A 26,221-nucleotide genomic window follows, 5' to 3' on the forward strand; every position below is an offset into this window, starting at 1 on the left:
TTTCTCTCTTAGTTACAGGATTTGGAGAATTTTAAAATATGTTCTTTTTGGTTATCTGCATTAGCTAGTTCTATGACACAGATACATTACTTACTGGGGGTAAAAAAAGAAAAAAGGTAACTTACTAAAGCTAAATTGTACCTCTTCTCTCTCCTTCTCCTATGGTAGATTTTGTCAACTGGACCAAAACTTCTATTTCCACAATGAAAATCTTTATAGCAGAAACCAGGACTACTGCCCCAGCTAACTGCAAGTCTCCAGTCTGAATAACTTGTAGAGGTGGAGGGCAGTCAGAAGAGGGCAGCACCGGTCATGGAGAACACTGATTTCTACAGCCCTGCTGTGCACACTCTAGCCAGTCATAAACTCAGTTAGTTGTCAAGTTTGGAGAAGGGGAAGGAAACAAATAATTGCTGAATACTTATTTATTATGTAAGTGAGCACAGGGTTATGCACTACTTTTTATTAGATGAGTTTTGCCCCCACACCAACCCTGTTGGTGTGGTTATTCTCATTTTACAAGTGAGCAAATTAAAGTCTAAAAAGATTAAATAACCCACCCCCACATGCCACCTCACTTTGGAACCATCAAAGGCAAATGGTGCATGTAGCTCACTAGGGGACACCCACTGTGTGCCTGGCTCTGGTGGCCAAGGGGGATTGTGTTTCTGGGCCCTGTGGGTCTGAAACAATTGGAGAGGCAGTTCTTGGTAGGCAACCACCCTCAGGGCATTGTATAGTTGGCAGGTTTAAATATATCCTCAACCTTTTTTCTGAGAATGGCCTAACTACGTGATCTATAGCTTCAGGTTTATAACACATCCTGAGTCTATGGAAATGCTCTCAGAAAACAAGAGCTGAGGGATACTACCTATGAGCTCTCACTATGTCCCACTATAGTTTGCCAGTACCTCCAGAAAAAAAAAAAAAAAAAAAAAAAAAAAAAAGCCCATATACTTGTCTGAAGCCCTAAATTTTACAACTGTCACTAGGGGACACCTCCAGATCACTTGGTCTGGAGGCCAGCAAGGTCTACAATTGCAGTCCCATAGGACTGTGTATATCTGCATACCTTAAAAGCTGCTACCTGAGGGTCTAGCTTCCAATTGGCCCCCAACTGGGGGATGACTAAGATTCCCCCCCCCACCCCCCAGTAACACTCAAGATCTTGGTACAACCTCAACAACTGGGACCTACCAAAAAAACATCAGGCTGCTTACACAATCCCAAAGATTTGAAAGACAACCAAAAACTAGGGCAAGGTTAAATGATAAGGCTCATCTCCTAAACAATGCCACTCCTGCAAGATAAGGAGACATAGCTGTTTTATCACCTAATACATAGAAACACAGGGACTTGAGCAAAATTGGGAGAAAGAAAAATATGTTCCAAATGGAAAACACAAGCTAAAACCCCAGGGGAAAAAAAAAAAAAAAAAAAAAAAAACCTCATTGAAATGGAGATAACTAATTTACCTGATAACAAGTTCAAAATAATAGTCATAAAGATGCTCACCAAACTCAGAAGTATGAATGAACACAGCAAAACTTCAATAAGTATATAGAAAATATAAGAAAGAAATGGACATCATAGAACTGAAGAATACAATAATTAAACGGAAAAGTGCAAGAGGGGTTCAACATCAGACCATATGATAACAAGATAAAATCAGTGAGCTGGAAGAGAGGGCAGTGGAACTCATCCTCAAAGAGCAGCAAAAACAAAAAAGAATTTTTAAAAAGTAAACATAGCTTAAGGGACCTATGGGTCAACATTAAGTGGAATGAAATTTGCATTATAGGGATGCCAGAAGGCCAAGAGGAAGAGAAAGGGGCAGAAAACTTATTTGAAGAAATAATGGCTGAAATTTTCCCTAAACCAGAGAAAGAGACATTTTGCTCCAGGAAGTCGAGAGTTGCAAATAAAATAAACCCAAAAAGAGTTATACTAAGTCATATTATAATTAAAATGTCAAAAGTTAAAAATAAGGAGAGAATCTTAAAAGCAGCAAGAGAAAAACAACATGTTATGTATAAAGAAAACTCTATGAGACAATCAGCAGTATTTTCAGCAGTAACTGTTCAGGACAGAAGGGAGTGGCATGATATATTCAAGCTGCTAAAGGAAACCATTCCTATCAAGAATTCTCTTTCTGTCAACGTTATCATTCAGAATTGAAGAAGAGATAAAGAGCTTTCCAGAAAACAAAAGCTAAAGGAGTTCATCAGCCTTACAAAACATTTTAAAGGGACTTCTTTAAGCTGAAAAGAAAGGGCACTAATTAATAACAAAAAAATGAAAGTAAAAATCTCACTTGTAAAGAGAAATATATAGTAATCATAGCACATTAATCACTTATAAAGTTAGGATAAAGATTTTAAAAAGTGAAAATAACTATAAACACAATAAAAAGTTAAAAGATACTCAAAATAAAAAGTTGTAAAATGTGAATTCAAAAACACAAAATGTATCAGGGGGAATAAAAGTGTAGAGTTTCAGAATGCATTCAAACTTAACCTGCTATCTCTTAACATGGACTGTTACATATAAAGGCAGTAATGAGCCCCATGGTAACCATAAAGCAAAAATCCATGGTAGATACACAAAAAATGATGAGAAAGGAATCTAAGCATAAGAACATAGAAAGTCATCAAACCAAAAGGGAAGAAACCAAATGAAGAAGAAAGAAATGGAGAGGAACTACAAATTGACAAAAAAAAAAAAAAAAAAAAAAAAAATGCCAATAAGTATTTACCTATCAATAATCACTTTAGCTGTAACTGGACTAAATTCTCTGATCAAAAGAGTGCTGAATGGATTAAAAAAAAAAAAAAAAAGAACAAGACCCATCAATATGTTGCCTCCAGTAGACATATTTCAGATGTAAGGACATGTGGAGACTGAAAGTAAAGACATGAAAAAATATGTTTCCTGCAAATCAAAACCAAAAGAAACCAGGTATCACTTTCTTATATGTATACTGACCATACAAGATAGACCTTTAGGAAGGCTGTCATAAAAGACTGTAATAAAAGACAAGGATGGGCCATACATAATGATAGAGGGGTCAATCTGGCAAAATGCAACATTTGTAAATATTTATGCACCCAATATAAGAGTACCTAAATACATAAAGCAAATACCAACAGACCTAATAGAAGAAACTGACAGCAATACAATAATAGTAGGGGATTAACAGGCTACTTACATCAGTGGGTAGATCATCCAGACAGAAAATTAATAAACATCAACCTTAAATGACACATTGCACCAGATGGACTTATTAGATATAAACAGAACATTCCATTGAAAAACAGGAAAATACACATTCTTCTCAGTGCACATAGAATATTCCCCAGGATGGATCATATGTTAGGCCACAAAACAAGTCTCAATAAATTGAAGAAGACTGAAACCATATCAAGCACCTTTTCTGCACACAATGGTACAAAACTATAAATCAACTGTAGGGCGAAAACTGCGGGGGGGGGGGGGGGTGGATCACAAATATATGGAAATTAAACAATATGGTACTGAACAATCAATGGGTTACCAAAGAAATCAAAGAAGATATTAAAAATAGCTTGAGACAAATGAAAATGGAAATATAACACACCATAATCTATGGGATGCAGCAAAAGCAATTCTAAGAGTCAAATTCATAGCAATACAGGCCTACCTAAAGAAACAAGAAACTATAAAAGAACAAAGTAAGCCCAAAATTCATACAAAGAGACAACTAATAAAGATCAGAATGGAAAAAAATGAAACAGAGACTGAAACCATATTAGAAAAGATCAATGAAACTAAGCCAGATTAATAACATCAACATGGGGCGCCTGGGTGGCGCAGTCGGTTAAGCGTCCGACTTCAGCCAGGTCACGATCTCGCGGTCCGTGAGTTCGAGCCCCGCGTCAGGCTCTGGGCTGATGGCTCGGAGCCTGGAGCCTGTTTCCGATTCTGTGTCTCCCTCTCTCTCTGCCCCTCCCCCCTTCATGCTCTGTCTCTCTCTGTCCCAAAAATAAATAAAAAACGTTGAAAAAAAAATTAAAAAAAAAAAAAAAAAATAACATCAACACACCTTTAGCCAGACTAAGAAAAAAGAGAGGGTTCAAATAAATAAAATCAGAAGGGTTAAGTCCCAACTGATATTAAAGAAATACAAAGGATGTAAGAGATGACTACGACCAATAATATGCCAATAAACTTGACAACCAAGAAAAAAAATGAATAAATTCCTAGAAACATAATTTTCCAAGACCAAATCATGAAGAAAACAGAAAATCTGAATAGAAGGATTACTAGTAAGGAAACTGAGTCAGTAATCAAAAACCTCCCAACAAACAAAAGTCGAGGACCAGACAGCTTCACTGGGGATTTCTACCAAATGTTCAAATAAGATTTAATACCTATCCTTTCATCCTTTCATACTCCTCCAAAACTGAAGAGGTAGGAACACTACCAAACTCATTTTATGAGACCAGCATTGCCCTGACACCAAAAGCAGACCAAAAAAAAAAAAAAAAAAAAAAAAAAAAAAAAAAGTATTATTACAGGTCAATATCCCTAATGAACATAGATGCAAAAATACTCAACAGACCAAATCAACAATGCATTAAAAGGATCATATGCCATGATCCAGTAGGATTTATTTGGGGGATGCAAGAATGGTTCAACATCTACAGAACAATCAACGTGATAAAACACATTGACAAAATTAAGAATAAAAATCATATCATCTTAAAAGATGCAGAAAAAGCATGTGACAAAATTCAACATCCATTTATGACAACAACTCTTACCAAAGTGAGTACAGAAAACACTCAACACAATAAAGGCCATGTGTGACAAGTCCCCAACTATCATACTCAATGGTGAAAAGCTGAAAGCTTTTCCTTTAAGATCACCAACAAGACAAGGATACCCACTCTCACCACTTTTATGCAACAAAATATTGGAAATCTAGCCAGAGCAATTATGCAGAAAAAGAAATAAAAGGCATCCAAATTGAAAGGAGAAGTAAAATTGTCACTATTTGTAGACATGATTTTATATAGAGAAAACCCTAAAAATTCAACCAAAAAAATGATTAGAACTAATATATGAATGGAGTGAAGTAACAATCACTTCAAATCACATAAAATCAATATAAAAATCTATTACTTTTTTTTATACATTAACAATGAACTATCAGAGAATTAAGAAAACAATCTTCTTTACACATGCATCAAAAAGAATAAAATTTGCAGGAGTAAATTTAACTATGAAGGTGAGAAAACTTTACACTGCAAACTGTAAGACACTGATGAAAGAAACTGAAGAAGACATAAATAAATGGAAAGATATATGTTAGACTGGAAAAATTAATTTGAAAAATGTTGTATCGCCCAAAGCAATCTACAGACTCAATGCCATCCCTATCAAAATTCCAATGGCATTTTTCACAGAAATAAAACCATCCCAAAATTTGTTTGGAACCACAAAATATCCCATTATACTGACAAAAACAAAGCTGGAGGCATCATGCTGATTTTAAAATATACTACAAAGCTATGGGGCACCTGGGTGGCTCAGTCGGTTGAGCACCCGACTTCGGCTCGGGTCATGAGTTTGAGCCCCGCGTCGGGCTCTGTGCTAACAGCTTAGAGCCTGGAGCCTGCTTCATATTCTGGGTCTCGCTCTCTCTCTCTCTCTGCCCTCTCCCGCTCATGCTGTCTCTCTCTGTCTCTCAAAAATAAATAAACATTAAAAATTTTTTAAACTATACTACAAAGCTACAGTAGTCAAAACAGTATGGTGTTGGCATGAAAACATATACATAGAGCAATACAACAGAACAGAGAGCCCAGAAATAAACCCATGTATATATGGTCAATTAATATACAAGGGAGACAAGAATATACATGGGGAAAGGACAGTCTCTTCAATAACTGTTATGGAGAGTCACATGCAGAAGAATACAACTGGACTACTACCTTACACCATATACAAAACTGTACTTGAAATGGATTAAAGACTTGAATGTAAGACAAGAAACCCTCAACTTCCTAGAAGAAAACTAAGGTGATAAGCTCCAGGACATTGGTCTTAGTAGTATCTTTTTGGCTCCTACTCCAGAAGTAATGGCAACAAAAGCAAAAATAAACAAATGGGACTACATCAAACAAAAAGCTTCTGCATACTGAAGGGACCTCCTCACTAGCAAATGGGAGAGGATATCTGAAAATCATACATCAGATAAGGAATTAATATCCAAAATATATAATGAACTTATACAGCTCAATAACAACAAACAATCCTATTGAAAAATAGGCAGAGGATTTGAATAGACATTTTTCCAAAGAAGACAACAGATGGCCAACAGGCACATGAAAAGATGCTCAACATCACTCATTATCAGGGAAATGCAAATTATATCCACAATGAGATATAACTGCACATCAGTCAGAATGGCCATTATCAAAAAGATAAGCATGACGGCAATGGTAGGGAGATTCCTCAAAAAATTAAAAACAGGGGCGCCTGGGTAGCTCCGTCAGTTAAGTGTCCGACTCTTGATTTAGATTCAGGTCATGATCTCATGGTTTGTAAGACTGAGCCCTAATTCAGACTTTTGCTGACAGCATGGAGCCTGCTTGGATTCTCTCTCTCTCTCTCTCTCTCTCTCTCTCTCTCTCTCTCTCTCTCCCCCTTTCTGCCCCTCCCCCGCTTACTCACACATGTGCACTCGCTCTCTCTCAAAATAAATTTAAAAAAATTTTAATTAAAAACAGAATCATGCAATTCAGCAGTTCCACTTCTTGCTATTTATTGTGAGAAAATAAAAACAACTAATATGAAAAGAGCTATGCACTCTTATGTTCATTGCAGCATTATTTACAATAGCCAAGATATGGAAAGAATCTATCTGTCCATCAGTGCATGAATGTATAAAGAAAATGTGGTATAGGGGCACCTGGATAGCTTACTCGGTTAAATGCCTAACTTCAGCTCAGGTCACGATCTCACGGTTCATAAGTTCAAGCCCCGCATCAGGATCTGCACTGACAGTGCTGAGCCTGCTTGGAATTCTCTCTCTCTCCTCTCTCCTCTCTCCCTCTCCCTCTCTCTCTCTGCTACTCCCCTACTTGTGCTCTCTCTTTCAATATAAATTAACTTTAAAAAGAAAATGTGGAATACTACTCAGCCATAAAAAGAAATGAAATCTTGCCATTTGTGCAACACAAATGGACCTCAAGAGTATCATGCTAAGTGAACTAAGTCAGACAAAGACAAATACTGTATCATTGCACTCAGACCTCGAATCTAAAAAACAAAACAAATGAACAAACAAAACTCACAGATACAGAGAACAGATTGGTGGTTGCAGGGTGGGGGGTTTGGCAGGGAACAAAATGCATGGAGATAAGAAGGTACAAATTACCAGTTACAAAATAAGTAAGTCATGAGAATGTAACATACAACATGGGGACTATAGTCCCCATGGAGTCAATAATATGATTCTGAAAGTTGCTACGAAGGTAAATCCTAAAAGTTTTCATTCTAAGAAAATTTGTATTGTAGTAGATGGTAAACAGATGTGATGTGGTCATCATTTTACAGTGTGTACAAATACAGAATCATTATATTGTAAACTTGTAACTAACATAAGGTTGTATTTCAATTGTACTTCAATAAAAAAGTAAACAAATAAAAAGTTACAAGATTAAGTAACTAACTCAAAGTCACACCATCAAGCAGGAGAGCCAGCATTAGAATCTATATCTTTGTCACTGGAGAGCCCGAAATCTTTCTACTACATTGTGGCTCCCACCAAACTCAGCTGATTCATGGAACTGAAATCTTAATTACTGAAAGACAATCTCACCTTATTGGCAACAGCATTGACACTTGGCCGGGCATCAAATATAAAGATTTTATGAGACTGAGCATTGGAATCCATGATAGCTTGAAGGTATTTTTCGTCTTCTTTGCTTCGCTTTCCACTCACTCCTACCATGGGCTGGCTACATCGAGTGATTGTGGCTTGACTCTCAGGATGAATCCATGATAAAACCTTAAGGGGGGAAAAACAGTGACACACCCTTTATATATGTTTCTGTTTATAATTCTTCTCAAAAACATTACTCTATAAAATTCTGCTTTCTGATTAGTTCCAAAGCCTAACCATGAAAGGATATATAAGGCTGCTATAAAAAATCATTGTCTTTCTTTCAAGCCAACTCTGGCATATGGGCAATTTGGTCTAATTCTTTAATCAGGTATTGAGTTATGAAAGTCATGATTATTCGGAAGTGCTGTCTCTAGGAAAAAATATATTAAAAGAGTGTTAAGTAAACCTCTTAAAGTTTTATTACTAAATCAGCAAACTGTCTAACTATAACATCTTCAGAATCTATGAGCTTTGTAACAAGAATTATTTAAGCCAATCTTTCTAAAACACAATACCTCATCATAAATTTATAAAGTTTTCTTCTTTCCAGGGTTTGAAGGAAAAGAGCAGTTATCACCATGATTAAAGAATATATAATAAAATAAAGAAATAGTGAATACAGAGCCAACTTTGTTTTCAAGTTAAGAATTGCAATTCTGTGCAGTTCTCTAATACCCATATCGGAGTCTCAGAAACTTCTTTAAGTCTTTCCTCCACTTTTCATTTTACTAAATAACTCATTCTCTAATACCCCCATAAAAGGCCTGTTGCTACAGCTATTTTTATCCTGCATCCATGTTCCCATTCATTAACTTCAGCATCACGCAGAGTACAAAAGCATTTGCAAAGTCTCATCAAAGCTTCATACTTACTGGGATACGGCCCCTTGATCTGAAGGATGCCACCCTCTTTAATTCTTCATCAGGAATATTTGCTGGCACAACCAATAGGGCAGGATATGTATCACAGAGCTCATACCGCTCATTTATCTTTGTTATCCTCCAGCTTTCATTCGGAATTCCCTACATGTGAAATAAAACACAGGACAAATTACTACCTAAAATATTACAATATAATGAAATAAAAGTTATCCTATTTAACCTCTCTTGTCTGCACTATCTCTTAAGTTGTTGGAATAGTCACTGTCTACTGGTATAGTGGCCAGGCTATTCCAATGCAGGGATCTGTGTTCACTTTGGTACTCAATTACATATTGAAAGATTTCTTAAATCATTAAATACTGATTGATTGCTGGGTCTGTGCTAAACATATCCAGTAGGAAGGAAGGACACAGTAACACTGAAAATGTTCCCTGTCTTTAAAAAAAAAGTCTCATTCAGGTTGATTGGATAATTGATTTTGTTGCCATTCAAATATCTTAAATAAAGAAATGTCAGGGAGCAGCTATCAAATATCCAAGTATCCACCAGAATGCTATACATATGCTTATCACTTACATACCTGAAGTGAATTTTTCCCTCCTAAATTATAGTAGTAATGGAATGTTGCTAATCTAACACACAGTAGAAAAGCAAGGGAGTGGGGCACCTCAGTGGCTCAGTTGGTTGAGCATCTGACTCTTGGTTTCAGCTCAGGTCATGATCCCGGGGCTGTAGGACTGAGCCCCAAGTGGGGCTCTGTGTGAGCATGGAGCTGCTTAAGATATTGTCTCTCTCTCTCTCTCCCTCCCTCCCTCCCTCTGCCCTTCTCTCCCTCTCCCCTGCTCATTCATGCTCTCTTTCTCTCTCTCTAAAATTAAAAAAAAAAAAAAAAAAGGAAGGGAGTATCAGAAGGCAAAACCAACAGGCAAGAGAAATATTTTTGAAAACAAATCAATTATTAAGCCCTCATTTGGTCCTTCAGGATTTGCTATTAACTAGTCTACTACTTCACATAAAGGGTTACTTAAATAAGACACTTAAAATTTTCCATCTTCCGTTCCACAGAAAAGGAGGTCATTAAATTAATTGGAATTAAGAAAATATATATATTTAAACTTTATGGCCCCTGACAACTCACATAATTAATCAGAACAAGAAAGAATAGAAAGAAACCAAATTATAGTAAACTCCCCCACCACACACACATTTACTGAGTACCCGTTATGCACAGGTGCATGTCAGCAGACTTTTTAAACACACACATGTACATATTATTGTACTCAGGTTCTGTTAACTTCAGTTTATAGGTGAAGAAATTGTGGTACACTGCAACTTGACCAAAGGAGGTAATAAAGAATTCCATGTACATTCCAAACCTATCCTTTTTATTTAGAAGTACATTGTTCCTAAAAAAAATTAATATCCTAGTTCATGAAATTGTTAACAAAAATCTGAAATCAAAGGGCAGAATGTACTCCCCTTTAAAGAGGTATTTCTCAAGCGACTGCCAAATACCCAAGACAATATTAAAAATAAGAAAGGAAAGAAAATTTCTTCCCAGTAATCATATGGTAAATGCTATCAATAGAGTTTCCATGAATTCCTAGCCATGGTGTTTCTTCATCAGTGCCTTATATTCTATTTACATTAGCCTAGTCTCAACCTAGCTTCTTATGATACACATCACTCTTTCCCTCTTGCTTTCCTTAACTTTTTAAATACTAAAAAATGGTTCAGGTAAAATCCTTACTTATTGTTAGAAATAAAAGAAAGGGGGCGCCTGGGTGGCGCAGTCGGTTAAGCGTCCGACTTCAGCCAGGTCACGATCTCACGGTCCGTGAGTTCGAGCCCCGCGTCAGGCTCTGGGCTGATGGCTCAGAGCCTGGAGCCTGTTTCCGATTCTGTGTCTCCCTCTCTCTCTGTCCCTCCCCCGTTCATGCTCTGTCTCTCTCTGTCCCAAAAATAAATAAACGTTGAAAAAAAAAAAAAAAAAAAAAAAAAAAAAAAAAAAAAAGAAATAAAAGAAAGAATTAAAGGCTTAAAAATGTATTCCCATGCTATAACAAAAAAGTATGGTGAACTGGCAAGTTTACAGAGGTGGTACTCAAGCAAAAACCATCTTTAACTCATCCCTTTCCTTACATCCTTACCCCTTACATCCAATCAATGACCGGTTTCTATGACTTTTTTCTTCTAAAAGTATCAAAAGAAAACTTTGCTATTTTCTATCCTCACTGGAACTTCCCTAATTCAGGCCATTACCACTTCTCTCCTGTCCCTCTGCAAGCCATTCCCGATGCTGCCTCCACATAATCATCTAAGATGCAAGTTAGCATGCCATTCCCCTGTCTCTGGTTACCTATTCCTTTTCAGATAAAGTATAAATCCTTCATGGGGAGGAGTGAGGTCACCAAGGTGGCAACACAGGTGTTCCTGACTTTGCTCCTCCATGCAAGAAGAACAACTAACAACCATTCAGGAGCAAGACAGCATCGAGAGAATCCTACAACACGGGACTGGAGCACTTCCTGCACCTCAGAGACCCAGAAAGCCTGCAATGGAAGGGGAAGAGAAGTGGCTGCATGTTGACCACACTGTCCCTCCCCCAAGGCCATCCCAGCACCACCACACAGACAGGTCTCCTCTGAACCCCTGGCTCCTCCAGTAGGAAGCACAAGCCAGGGGCAGAACACCAGCAGCATCCCTCCCTCACCCCAGCACTGTGGATCTGCTTTGTAGGAGTCCCTACTCTGATCTCACACTACAGGGAAACAGAGTTCATACCTGCTGTGTCCAAGTAGTAATTCAAACCAATGGTTTTGCTCACCTGCACAGCCAAGCCCTGGGCACATATACTCTGACCAGGGAACTCAGCAGGGTACAAAACTCCCTAATTTAGACCCTCAAATGAGGAGTTCTGCCAGCCCTAGAATTCAGCTGCCTATAAGAGACTCACTTTAGTCTCAAAGACTCACACAGCCTGGGAATGAAAAGATTGGAAAAGACATTGCAAGCAAATGATTAAAAAAAAAAAAAAAAAAAAAAAAAGCAGGGGTGGGGCCCCTGGTTGGCTCAGTCAGTTAAGCATCGGGACTCTCGATCTCAGCATTGTGAGTTCAAGCCCCACACTGGGCTCCACACTGGGTGTGAAGCCTAGTTAAAAAAAAAAAAAAAAAGTAAAAAGCAGGATGACCACACAGGCAAAATAGACTTTAAACTAACAACAGTAAAAAGAAAAAAAAAGTCTTGGTATACTGAGAAAAGGGACAATACATCAAGAAGATAAAACAACTGTAAATATTTACACATTCAACTTTGGAGCTCCTAAATGTATAAAGTAAATCCTGAATGTATAAAGCAAAAACTAACAGAGCAAAGGAGAAATAAACAGTAATATGGTAATAGTTGGGGATGTCAATACCCCATTGTCAACAATGGATAGATCACCTAGACAGAAAAATCAATAAGGAATCAGTGGATATAAACAACACTATGGTCAAAATGGACCTAACAGGTATACACAGAACACTCTATCCAACAACAGCAGAATATACATCCTCTGAAGTGCACACAGAACACTTTCTACTATAGGCCACATGTTAGGTCACAAAACATGTCTTAGCAAAATCAATAAGACTAATAAAATCATACCAGGTACCTTCTCTGACCACAGTGTAATAAAACTAGAAATCAGTAACAAAAGGAAAACTGAAAAATTCACAAACATGAAAAAAATTAAGCAACATTCTCCTGGACAACCAATGGGTCAGGGAACAAATTAAAGGGGAAGTAAAGTTTATTGAGACAAACAAAAACAAACACAATACACCAGAACTTGCTGGATGTAGCGAAAACACTTCTAAAAGAGAAGTTCATAGCAATAAATGCCTACCTTAAAAAGTAAGAAAGATCCCAAATTAACAACCTAAGTCTATATCTTAGTTATACTCTTAGTTAGACTAACTAAGGGAAAAAGAGAAAGGGTCTAAATTAACAAAATTATAAATGAAAAAGGAGATATTACAACTGATAGCACAGAAATTCAAATTATGGTAAGAGGTTATTATGAAACTCATTGCCAACAAACTGGACCGATAGAAGAAATGGAAACATTCTTAGACAACTTACCAAAACTAAATCAAGAAGAAACAGATGCTCTGAATAGACCAATTACTAGTAAGGAGATTGAATCAGTAGTTAAAAATCTCTCAATGCAAGGGCGCCTGGGTGGCTCTGTCGGTTGAGCGTCCGACTCTTGATTTCAGCTCAGGTTATGATCTCACAGTTTGTGAGTTTGAGCCGTACATGGGGCTCTGTGCTAACAGTGCAGAGCCTCCTTGGGATTTCTCTCTCTCTCTCTCTCTCTCTCTCTCTCTCTCTCTCTCTCTCTCTATCTCTCTGCTCTTACCCCTGCTCACATACTTTCTCTCAAAATAAATAGACAATTTTAAAAAGATCCCTCAAAGGAGAAAAGCCCAAGACCAGAAATGTTAGATCTAATCAATAAATTCAGTGAAGTTGCAAGATACAAAATTAACATACAAAAATCAATAGTGTTTCTATACGATGAGGACGAATTTCCAAAAAAACAATAAACAAATCAATGTCATTTACAATAACATCAAAAACAATAAAATACTTAGAAATAAATTTAACTTGAGGTAAAAGATCTCTACTCTGAAAACTACAAGACACTGACAAAAAAAAAAAATTGAACAAAGATGCAAATAAGTGAGAAGGTAGCTTGTGTCTCCAAAAAAGACACCGAATAGCCAAAGAAATCCTGAGAAAGAAGGACAAAGCCAGAGTTGTTACACTTCCTGATTTTGAGCTATACTATAAAGCCACAGTTATCAAAACAGATTCACATTAAAACAGACAAATACAACTAATGGAACAGAATCAAGAGCCTAGAAATAAACTCACACATAGATAGTCAACTAATATTTGACAAGGGAGCAAAGAACTCAATGGAGCAGGGGCAATCTCTTCAATCAATGGTGCCAGGATAATTTGATATTCACATGTAAAAGAATGAAACTGGACCCATGTATAACATCACTCACCAAAATTAACTCAAAATGGATTAGACTTAAATGTAATACCTGAAACCATGAAAATATAGGAATAGAGAGTTCCTTGACATGGATCTCAGCAACAATTTTTTGGATAGGACACCAAAAGCACAAGAAACAAATAAAAAACAAAAGGGACTACATCAAATTAAAAATTTTCTGCACAGCAGAAGAAATCATCAACAAACTGAGAAGACAACCTACAGTTTGGGAAAAAATATTTGTAAACTGTGTACCTGATAAGGGGTTAATATCCAAAATATATAAAGAACTCATGCAATACACCAAATCGCTACATTGTACACCTAAAACTAATGTAACACTGTATGTCAACTATACTCAAAAAAAAAAAAAAAAAAAAATGTTTCGTATATATACAAGGCCAACAGATACGTGAAGGAAAAAAAAAAAAAAAAAGAGGTTAGAGTGGGAGAGAGCCAAAGCATAAGAGACTGTTAAAAACTGAGAACAAACTGAGGGTTGATGGGGGGTGGGAGGGAGGGGAGGGTGGGTGATGGGTACTGAGGCGGGCACCTTTTGGGATGAGCACTGGGTGTTGTATGGAAACCAATTTGACAGTAAATTTCATATATTAAAAAAATAAATAAAAGCAATTATGATATAAAAAAAAAAGATTCTCAATATAGTCATTAGGTAAATGCAAATTAAAGCTACAATGAGATATCTCGTCACATCTGTCAGAGTGGCTGTTATCCAGAAAAACAAAAACAAAAACAAAAACATGAGACAGCAAATGCTGGTGTCGTGAAGAAGGAAAACCCTATTGGTGGGATTGTAAAGTGCCTCAGCCACTATGGAAAACAGTATGGATGATACTCAAAAAAATCAAAAACAGAACTATGATAGGATCCAGCAATTCCACTTCTGGGAATATATCCAAAGGAAACAAAAACAGCAACCTGAAAAGATACCTGCACCCCCATGTTCATAGCAGCATTATTTAAAATAGCCAAGACATGGAAACAACCTAATGTCTACTGGTGGATAAATGGGTAAAGAAGCTGTGGTATACTTATACAATGGAATATTATCCAGCCATAAAAAGCAAGGAAATCTTACCATTTGTAACAACATGGAAGGACCTTGAGGGTATCATGCCAAGTGAAAGAAGTCAAACAGAAAAAAATAAATACTATATGATCTCCCTTACACGTGGAATATTTAAAAAAAGAAAAAAAAACTCATAGCAAAGGATAGAAAAAGAGAACAGACTTGTGGTTCCCAGAGCCACAGGGTGGGGGAAGGGAAACTGAAGGAAAGCGGTCAGGTGGTAAAAAGGTATAACTTCCATTACAAGGGAGATAAATACTAGGGATGTAATGTACAACATGACGACTACAGCTAACACTGCTGTATGATATACAAGGAAAGTTGCTGAGAGTAAATCCAGTGCATTCTCCTAAGAAAAAAAAAATTTTTCCCCTTTTTTCTTTCTCCTTTTTTTTATTCTGTCTATTGTGACAAGATGGATGTTAGCTGAACCTATTCTGGTAATCATGTCACAATATGTGTAAATCAAACCATCATGCTGTGCACTTTAAACTTGTATGGTGATGTATGTCAATTATTTCTCAATAAAACTGTAAAAGAAATTCCTTTATGGGACTTAGCAAAGGCCTTCATCCTCCCACTTTCTCCACACTGATGTCTTGCCCCTCCAAACTCTAGTCTAGCCTGTACCAAATACTTTTAGTTCCCAAACGGCCTCATATTCTCGCACTGGAGTACCCGCTTTATCAGTCACTGTATTCATCACTGTGTACTTTAATTGTTAGTTTACTTCTTTGAATCCTCCATTAAATATATGCTCTTTGCAAGTCAGGATTGTATCTTCCTGTTTCAAAGACTTAGCCACTAGTATATAGTAGTGCTGTATAAATTTGATAAATGGATGGATGAATGAGTGAAGGAAGGAAGGAATGTATTAACGGATAAATCAATGAACCAAAAGGAAGCCTTCATAAGAAACAAAATTGGCTTTTGAAGTTTTCTTAGAAAATATGGACTGAAAGCTAAGAGGGTTGGATCACCTAAAAGCATACATCACCTGAGATCCTAATGTACCACTCCCAACCCAGGTAGGTACTCCCATCTGTCAATCCCTTCACACATCCTTAAAGAAAACCACTCCCACGGAGAACGACTGTTACCAGTACGTAACATGCTTCAGGAAATTGTCAGAGTGGGGGTGGAACCACTGACTTACATTACTTATGTTACATTAATTACATTTATGACTATAGTCTTCCTCATTCTTAGATAAGTTGACACACCTATCTCCGCTACAGGAATTCGCTTCCAAACCAAAAAGTGGCGTTGGCTAGTCAGCATACACTCTTTGTAGACAGTACTAAAGACATACCGACAAGTATTGATTTTGGCATACATGTTTATACTCTCCTTGCAAATCACTGCCCTTCAGTTAATGTTCCCATTTATCAGAGTCAAGTTACAACTAAGTTAACTGGATTATAGCTTTCCTTAGTTATATATATTCCAGTTCTGAGGATAAATTCTGTTTTCCTTGACTGGATTTGAATGTCTTCCAAATTTGTTACGCAATACATCTACCCTATGATTGATATTTCTGCAGAAGACCCATGTTCATTTATTTAATACTGATTTCTACTGTTTTAGCAACTGATGATTTTTCTTGACCTTATCCACAAATTTCAAAGTTCCTCTGTATAATCACTATGAGCACCAAGAGTAGATTAGGGGGGCCTCGGTGGCTCAGTCAGTTAAGTGTCTGACAATTGGTTTCAGCTCAGGTCATAATCTTGCAGTTTAAGAGTGTGAGCCCTGCATTGGGCTCTGCACTGGCAGTGTAGAGTCTGCTTAGGATCCTCTCTCTCCTTCTCTCTCTCCTGTCCCCAATTCGTATTGTCTCTCTCAAAATAAGTAAATACAACTTTCTAAAAAAAGAGTAAATTTGGGGCTCCTGGGTGGCTTAGTTGGTTAAGCATCCGACTTTAGCTCAGGTCATGATGTCTTGGTTTGTTAATTCGAGTCACGTCGGGCTGTCTGCTGTCAGTGCAAAGCCTGTTTCAGATCCTGTTTCCCTCTCTCTGCCCCTCCCCTGTTCATGCGTTCTCTCTCTTAAAAATAAATAAATAAATTTTTTTAAATTTTTTTATTTTTTAATACAAAATTTATTGTCAAATTGGTTTCCATACAACACTCAGTGCTCATCCCAACAGGTGCCCTCCTTAATACCCATCACCCACCCTCCCACCCCCCATCAACCCTCAGTTTGTTCTCAGTTTTTAAGAGTCTCTTATGGTTTTGGCTCCCTTCCTCTCCAACCTTTTTTTTTTTTTTCCTTCCCCTCCCCCATGGTCTTCTGTTAAGTTTCCCAGGATCAACATAAGAGTGAAAACATATGGTATCTGTCTTTCTCTGTATGACTTATTTCACTTAGCATAACAATTATTTTTTTAAAAAGAGTAAATTAAAGAGGGGTGCCTGGCTGGGTCAGGTGGTTAAGTGTCCAACTCTTGATTTTGGCTCAGGTCATGATCTCTTGATTCATGAGATTGAGCCCCACATCAGGCTCTGCACTGACAGCATAGAGCTTCCTTGGGATTCTCTCTCTCCTGTTTTCTCTGCTCCTGCCCTGCTCATGCTCACTCTCTCTCTCAAAATAAATAAACTTAAAAAAAAAAAAAAGAGTAAACTAAAGAAACATCCTCTTATGTAACAAGTTTAAACAGTTGTTAATAGGTTTGTCCGTTAAAAATAATGTATGATTAGCAATATAACGTATAGGTCTACAGAATTAATGTGGCTTTTCTTTCATGTTTTAGCAGCTGCACACAATGAATCTAAGCAGTCATGATTTCTTTTTTTAAAGCTTTACAATGTAATAAATACAATAATAATCATTTGAGTAGATTTCTTTGATTCATAAAATATCTTCCTGTATATTAACAATCCTTCAAACATTCCTATAAATGAGTTCCTATGACCAAGTAAAAAATAAAAGCACTCTGACATGAATGACTCATTCAAGAGCACATACCTAAGAGTGAGGGCAAAGTAAGAGCTAGAGATAGGATTCAAACTCAGTCTTCTAAATGCTCTGGAATTCGTGGTAATAGTTGTACACCTCTGGGCATATGCTAAAAACCAGCGGAGGGACACCTGGGTGGCTCAGTCGGTTAAGCGTCTGACTCTCTCTTGATTTCGGCTCAGTCATGGTTTCATGGTTTGTGAGTTCAAGCCCCACATCAGGCTCTGTGCTGACAGCTCAGAGCCTGGAGCCTGCTTTCGGATTTTGTGTCTCCCTCTCTCTCTGTCCCTCCCCTGCTCACATTCTTTCTCTAAAATAAATAAATAAATAAATAAATAATATAAATAAATATTTATATAATATATTTATATATAAATATTAAATTTATTAAGTTTTATTTAATAAATAAATAAATATTAAAAAACAAGTTTAAAAAACAGTGGACTGTACACTTTAAAGTGGTAAATTTTATGGAATATGAATTATACCTCGACTTGAAAGAAAAAAGGAAGAGGGAGGTCTGTGTGTTCTGAGATGGTAGGATCTCCAAAACACATTAAGTGAAAAAGAAAGGTACAGAACAGTGTGCACAGTAAGCTGTTATCTGCTTAAAAAAACAATGCACACATATACTCAGGCTTTGCAGGCATAAGATCTCTGAGAGAACACACAGGCAACCAGTAACTTTATTTCCTAACAGGAGAGGAGCTGCGGTGGCTGAGGGACAAGACTGTCCTGGAAGGGAAACCTACCTTTCAATAGACCCTTTTGTACTTTTGAATTCTATGCAGGGTGCAAGGGTTACCACTTTAAATCTTTTTTAATTGAAAAGGAATACTCTGATGTTTCATCTTTAGTCTTAAGGTTTATATGAAAGTATTATTTTCATTTTCTCCTATAATAAACTTAATATACACCAAAATAAACCCCAAAACCTGAATCTTCTAACTACAAAAAATGTAGTGTTATTTATAGTATGATTTGGCGTAGTTGACTCAGAGACAAAGTATCTAACTCTTTAAGAAAAAAAAAAGTCAAAAATTCACCCAGTAAGTCAAAGATCATAAAGCATCTATATCATTTAATGTAGAGACTCTATTCTGACTGCCACACTTCCTCATCTTATAATTAGGGTATAACTGTTCATTTACTCTTTAACTTATTTTTTTCTGTTAATAACATTTCTTTTCTGTAGCCACAGGTCTCCCACCTGCTTTCCAAAGTTCTATGTTGAATGCTACTAGAACAGATGGCAATTTCTGCCCAGATCCCCACAGAATATTCCTCATTTTGACCATTCCAAGGACATTGGTTGGATTTTCTGGTTGCTTTCCCACCCAGTTCTGACACTGACTTTTTGAAGTGGCAAATATCTTGCAATGTTACTTATAGACTCTTGATTTTTAATTGATCCATTTATTGTGTATTCTGCTTCATACTTTGCCAAGCTGCTGGCTTTATAACTGAATAAGATTTTACTGGCCACATGCTACTGAGCAACAAACTGCGCTTCAAACCACTGGGTATCTTTAGTTCTCTAAGTGGTGTGACGGGTTTTTACTCTCCTTGCTTTGTGAAACACACTTTAGTCAATTGGAAGCTCTATAATTCAAACGAAATGTTTGAAATCTAAAGACAAAATCAGTTTATTTTCATATCTGAATTCTAGAAAAACTGGGTATCAGATCTAATGATTACCAAAGAAACAATCAATGTCTCTGAACTTAAATTCTCAAGAAAGCACAGTGAACACGGGCAAAGTTAAAAATAAAGACTGTTGTAGGGAGAGTTTAAACAGTCAGTTTAAGGGCTCTGGGAAGTGGTGGGTCGAGAAAGAAGAGGGAGAATGATAGACTGTGCTGCAGATTTCCAGACATTTCCAGACTGAATTCTGCTTTCATCTCTTGCTGTGGTGAATCCCACCAACAGGTTTTCTAATATTAAACCAACTCATCTTAGTCACGATGTATTATCTCTTTGGTATACTATTACATTTGATTTGTTAACATTTTATGTAGACGTGTGTCCTCTATGAAGATCTAAAACTTCTAAAATTTCATGGGGAGCTAAGCTGTAAGGAGGACTACTATAAAAGTTTTTAGAATTATGTTATAGGATATCCAAAAGAGAAGAATATGTGTGAATAATGTTGAATGGCATATAAGAATATCAAAATGTAAACATATTTACCATTTAATTTTTACCATTATTAACCATTTTTTAAACAAGCTGATTTACTTGTAAGCTCTTAGGTAGGCAAGAAAAGATTTCTAAAAGATCTCTGTCTCAAACAGAGTTTGGCACTGTCTCAACCCAGTTTAAAGAAACTGAAAGCAGACAAGAAAAATCAGGATTAGGCTTCATTGAAAGAACAACAGTAAAACCCATACAACTTATATAAAGCTGTTTATGTCTACCTTTAAGCTTTGTGTTGTAATGAAAATAATCTCTAACATTAAAATTGAAAGAAAAAAGTACATACCTGCCTTCTATACTCTAAAAGAGAGTCATATAGCTTCCACCCATTTTCAGGAAATACTTCTTTGTATTCAAAAGCAAAAAGAGGCTACAAAACAGTAAACAGAGTTAATAGCTAAAAAAAAAAAAAAACAACAACAACAGACATTTAAGGAGATAATCAGAAATATATCCTTATCATACTCAAAGTTTTCATTTACTCATCTATAAGGATGTTTTGTATTGGTGTCCTATTTCATATTGCTGTTTTAGCTCTTGTTTTATAATTTTGAAAATGTATTGTTTTTTTTTCATATTTTTCAAACATATAGAAAAGCACAGAGGCCCACCACCAAGATTTATCAAATGCTAACATATCACCGTATTTCCTTCAGATATCAGCTGCTTAGGTTTTCTTCTAAATAATGAAAGACTTTACATAACAAAAGACATCTCCTGATATGATTAATCGGTTTGACATCCCAGATGTCAGCAGTTAGGCAGCCGAAGTTGATGCTACATCTTCTAAAACATACTGACGTATTATTTCTTGGCACACAATCGGTATACCAACAAAGAAAACTTATCATTTAAATAGACAGAATGACAGAAACAACTATGATGAAAAACATTCAAAGGAGAGCCAAAAGACCAGTACTGATTCCAATTTTACTCCCTACTAGCTGTGCCCTTGAGGTAACTGCCTACCTGTTCCTGGCTTCAACTCCAAAATAGGGGTAAATAATATTTGCCACCCACCCTGGGGCTACACCCACCATGGAAGCTGGATTATGTAACATAAGTGAGGAAGCCTAACATCATGACTAGCAGATAGCAAGAGCTCAGCTAAGTATTTGTCCACCCTTTCCTCCTAAAATTGGTAGACTTAACTCTCAGCTCCTAATTAAAAAAGATTTCAGGGACGCCTAGGTGGCTCAGTCGGTCAAGCGTCTGACTACTTGATTTTGGCTGAGATTATGATCTCACAGTTTGTGAGATCGAGCCCCGTATTGAGCTCTGTGTTGACAGTGCAGAGCCTGCTTGGGACTCTCTCTCTCTGCCCTTCTCCATCCCTCAAAATAAATAAACAAACCAAAAACAAAAACAAAAACAAATACAAAAGACAAAAACAAACAAACAAAAAGATTTCAAATCCTAATGAAGACCACAGACAGCTTTTCATCATGGGAATGCCCTGGATAGAAACATCATATAATTATAGAATGTCAGTGGGCAGACACTGACCTCAGAAATCAACTAGTCCAGCTTCCTCATTTCATACCAAAAAAGAACTATTCCAAGAGATTAGGTTAAACCTAAATTATGCATTTGGTTTCATGCCAAAGTAGGATCGTAAATGTAGTTTCTAGGTAGCTTAGACAAGTTTCTTTATAGTACTCCAAAAATTATAATACACACTTTTCTAAGATAAAGAAAAAAAAAAAAAAACACCTTACCAGGTTATTAGAGACAGGAAATGCGTATTTCATTAGATTCTCAAATATGGATCTTCTTGTCCGCCCTTCAGGTTTATGAGCGAACCGTAAGTTCCGAATATCCTAGAAAAGATTTAGGATCCAAGTCATCTGTAATTGTTCACTTTTTATTGAACAAACACATAAGGTAACTGGGAACTATCTTGTAAAATGTTAAGACCTATGAATGTGGGATACAAAAATAGGACAAGAGCTCCTGGAGACAGGGAAATCACAATGCCTTATTGAAAGGCATTTCATTTGAAAGAAATATTCAAAACCACAAGGTACTCTAATTTCCAGGCTACTGTGCCTACTCATCTATTTATTTAAAGTTCTTTAATAATGTTTATAACTTTCCATAATGTTCTTATATATCTTTCATTTTATTCAGAGGACAGAAATTTTATTTCTGTGTATTTACTCAAGATAAGCCAGTAAAGGAGACAGCATCTGATGCAGGCACTAGAGATAAAAGATATTATATCTGAAATTTACTATGACTGATACACAGCTCACGTATGTCCTTCCCCTGTGAAAACCCATTTTGTCATCAATTTCCCTATTAAAAACCTGATTAGCTCTTGTTATATTTCATAAGTATCTTCATTCCCATTTTGCCTAGTGATGACTTTCCTATTTATGACCCCTTCCCAGGACTCATTTTCATTGGATCTTTGTAAGCTTCCTGCTACTAGACTGATAGAATCAAACTCTGCCTAAATCTCCTTGTCTACTCCATGTCCAAGTTCTTTAACCATCTCCTAACAGGTGAATTCTCAATTGTTTGGTTGATATCATGTGGTCTCTAGAGTCAGATCTAAAGACCAAGGAGGCTCCCGTTTCTGTTATTTGTCCTCAAGCAATTTTCTGTGCTCGGGCTGAACACAGATATTATGTTCTGGTTTACTGGCATCTTAACTGCACTAAGGAAAACTTGGGGACTAAGAACACTTTCAAACAACCCATTTTATCTAGGTGTTTTATAATCTAGGCAGAATTCAAACTATACCCAATCCTGTAAAACTGAATACAGAGACTACACTACAATGCACTTGCAGTACATGAATGAGTAGAACATTTTATTAGAAATCTGACCCACAACTAGGATGCTAGTTCTACCATATTATAAAACAAACATGTATGGAAATCTAAGCTGATACCTTGTTTTTCTTCAGTAAAAATCTTTACCACTAGTAGAGATATTCAGAATCGCTCTGTCAACCACACAGCTATCTAAAAGTACCACAGCAGGGAGCCTACAAATTTACTCTATTTACTGTTAGATTACAGAAAAGTGACCAGGAGACAACGTGCCTGACACATGGATGAAAGCTAAACATGCCTGACACATGGTTGAAAGCTACTGCACTCTTAGATCCCTTCTGACTACAGTGGAAAAGCATAGGAGCGCCTGGGTGGCTCAGTCGGTTAAGTGGCTGACTTCGGTTCAGGTCATGATCTCACAGTTGGTGAGTTCAAGCCCCACGTGGGGCTCTGTGCTGGCAGCTCAGAGCCTGGAGCCTACTTCAGATTCTGTGTCTCTCCCTCTCTCTACCCCTCCCCTGCTCACGCTCTGTGTCTGTCTCTCAATAATAAATAAACGTTAAAAAAAAAAAAAACAGTGGAAAAGCATAAAAATAATTATTAAGTCATTACTTTTATTACTAGATACACAAAACTTCTAAAAGTAGCATAAGAAAGGAACTTGCTTTTACTCTTGGCACTGGCAGAAGAACCAAAAAAAAATTAAGGTGATCTAGAATTGACATGCGCACAGGTATTAATTAGACCACATTGAGAACAGCAACCAAAGAAGTGGCACCTGATATGAAAGATCTATGACTGAACGGAGTGGTGAAAATCTAAAAGTCTAAGTTTCATTCAAATATCAATGCATTTAAAAAATACAAGTTAGACATCATCAGGGAAATGCAAATCAAAACCAAAATGAGATATCACCTCACACCTGTCAGAATGACTAAAATCAAAAACTCAACAAATAAGTGTTGACGAGGATGCAGAGAAAAAGGAACCCTCATGCACTGTTGGTGGGAATGCAAACTGGTGCAGCCACAGTGAAGACATTGTGAAGGCTCCTCAAAAAATTAAAACTAGAACTACCCTCAGATCATAATCGTATTACTGAGTGTTTACCCAAAGAATACAAAAACACTAGTTCAAATGGACATGCACCCCTATGTTTACTGCAGCATTTTTTACAATAGCTAAACCACAGAACCAGCGCAAGTGTCCACTGGTACATGAATGGATAAAGAAGATGAGTTGTGTGTGTGTGTATGTTGTGTGTGTATGTGTGCATGTATATATTATTCAGTGTTAAAAATGAATGCAATCTTGCCATTTGCAACAACCTGGATGGATCCAGAGAGTATAATGCTAAAAGAAACACCATATGATTTCACTCACATATGGAATTTAAGAAACAAAATAAATGAACAAAAAAAAAAAAAAATAGAGAGAGAGAGAGAAAGAAACCAAAAAACAGGCTCCTAATTATGGAGAACAAACTCCTGGTTACCAGAGAGGGGGTGGGAGGGGGTGTTAAACAGGTGAAGGGGATTAAGAGTACACTTATGATGAGCACTGAGTAAAATATGGAACTGCTACATCACTGTATTGTCCACCTGAAACAAATACAACACTGTATGTTAACAACACTGGAATTAAATTTTCTTTTTTAAAGATAAATATGATAGGTAAATGCTCTGAGTTAGAGAACATTCATGGCAAAGGAAAATACGGGGACGAAAATAAAACAGAGCCAACCATGAGGAGAAAAAAAGGACAGGAGTTAGATAAGAAAATAGAGAAGGTCTATAATGTCAAGTTTTTCACACCATTTTTTCAGAAACAGAAAAACTGTGAGACTGGAACGCCAGGTGATGACGAATACATCAGAGCTGGCTCTTCCAGTACGAAGGCTCACCCCTAGGCTTCTGTAAATTAAAGGTAATCATTTCTACCATCCCTACTTCAGGATTTTTTGAGGCTTAACATGAAATAATCAATGTCAAAGTCATTTGTATTGGGTCCAAAAGAATTCAAGCCTAATTCATGAGAGACTACCTTTTATTACTCCTAATTGTTGTTTTTGTCTTCTAGAATGATGTTTCAGTATGAAATCTATTTGACAGTTTGGAAACCAGTTTCTACACACAGGTTCTATTTAACAGAAAGCTTTTCAAACCAAATCAAAATTGCACAAATATTATAACATTTACCTTACACACAGTCTCTAGTCCATAAGAATTTTCACCTCGACTAGAAGCACCACCAATTTTTTCTACTCTACTTATCACACCAAGAGAGGCATCTAAAACAAATGGGGGATCCTAAAGGAAGGAAAGAAAACAGCAATTAAAATGGAACAATTGATATAATGATCGTAATTAGAAATGCTTTAATTAAAAATGATCAAAAATGGACAAAACTACAAACCACACACAGAAGTACATGTAAAAAATCTAGTCCAACCAGTCTTACCCGTTCCATGCTTTTAAAATATAACCTGTAATTCGTGACAGTCAGAGTTCCTCGTACAGCACCAGTGAATGGACATATATAAGTCACATCTTTGGCTGCAAAAGCAAAGAGTCCACAGTTTACCATACATTGTGCACTTTTAAAAACTGCGCTCTCATCTTTTCACAAGTAAAATAATTCTGATTGCTATTCTAACCTGGGCTCAAAAATCACACAATCAGTGACTCAAACAGAACTCAGAGGTCAAATCCAAGCTTCCAACCGCATAGCAATCTGGGGTAGGGATGCAGAATAAGTGGGAAGGACTGAAGAGGCAGAGAAAACACTTGCCCTTAGACAGAAGAGCAGGCTAGCTCCCCGCTGGATAAAGTTCTGTGTGGGAGTTGGAGTCGTGGCTGAAGGGTGATAGTGATGGTGGTTAATAAATGGAAATGTCTCAGGCCACAGACACCAGTCATCTTATAGTTTCTAGATCACCTCCCCAATCTGCTGGGCTTCTGATCAGTCTAATTTATCAACATCCCTCCGAAAATACATCTGGAAGATCGAATACCAGAAACTCCTGACCTGATTATGTTTACAGGGAAAATACTGTAGGAGAAATGCAATGTATTCGAAATATAATTTCTTAGAAAAATAATAGAATAAGAGGACGTTGTATTTCTGACCAAGCTACTGATGTCAAACTTTGTAGAGAAATAATCACAAGCATTGTTCTATTACATGATTAACGATGAATCTACACAACATTATGCTTTTTTAGACATCCATTAATGAAGCAGGATAACTCAGCTACCACTAGCTCAAAATAATATTTAATATGGTAGAGTTCATAATGCCCACTATGAGCTTTTTTACAT

General features: G+C 36.8%; 1 protein-coding gene across 3 annotated transcripts in view; it reads right to left on the reverse strand.

Annotated features, from left to right (window-relative positions):
• MTMR2 (myotubularin related protein 2) overlaps positions 1-26,221 on the reverse strand; it is a 117,590-nt gene that overhangs the window by 20,797 nt on the left and 70,572 nt on the right. For all 3 annotated transcript variants that reach the window (XM_060605301.3, XM_060605302.3, XM_060605303.3), the window contains 6 exons: positions 25,362-25,456; positions 25,100-25,210; positions 21,837-21,938; positions 20,405-20,488; positions 8,806-8,955; positions 7,868-8,056 (listed from right to left, as the gene is read on the reverse strand). In XM_060605301.3, coding sequence (XP_060461284.1) covers positions 7,868-8,056; positions 8,806-8,955; positions 20,405-20,488; positions 21,837-21,938; positions 25,100-25,210; positions 25,362-25,456 — 731 coding nt within the window. The remainder of the gene's footprint in view (positions 1-7,867; positions 8,057-8,805; positions 8,956-20,404; positions 20,489-21,836; positions 21,939-25,099; positions 25,211-25,361; positions 25,457-26,221) is intronic.

The sequence above is a fragment of the Panthera onca genome, chromosome D1 (assembly GCF_046562875.1).
Source record: "Panthera onca isolate mPanOnc1 chromosome D1, mPanOnc1 haplotype 2, whole genome shotgun sequence".
Lineage (NCBI taxonomy): Eukaryota > Metazoa > Chordata > Mammalia > Carnivora > Felidae > Panthera > Panthera onca.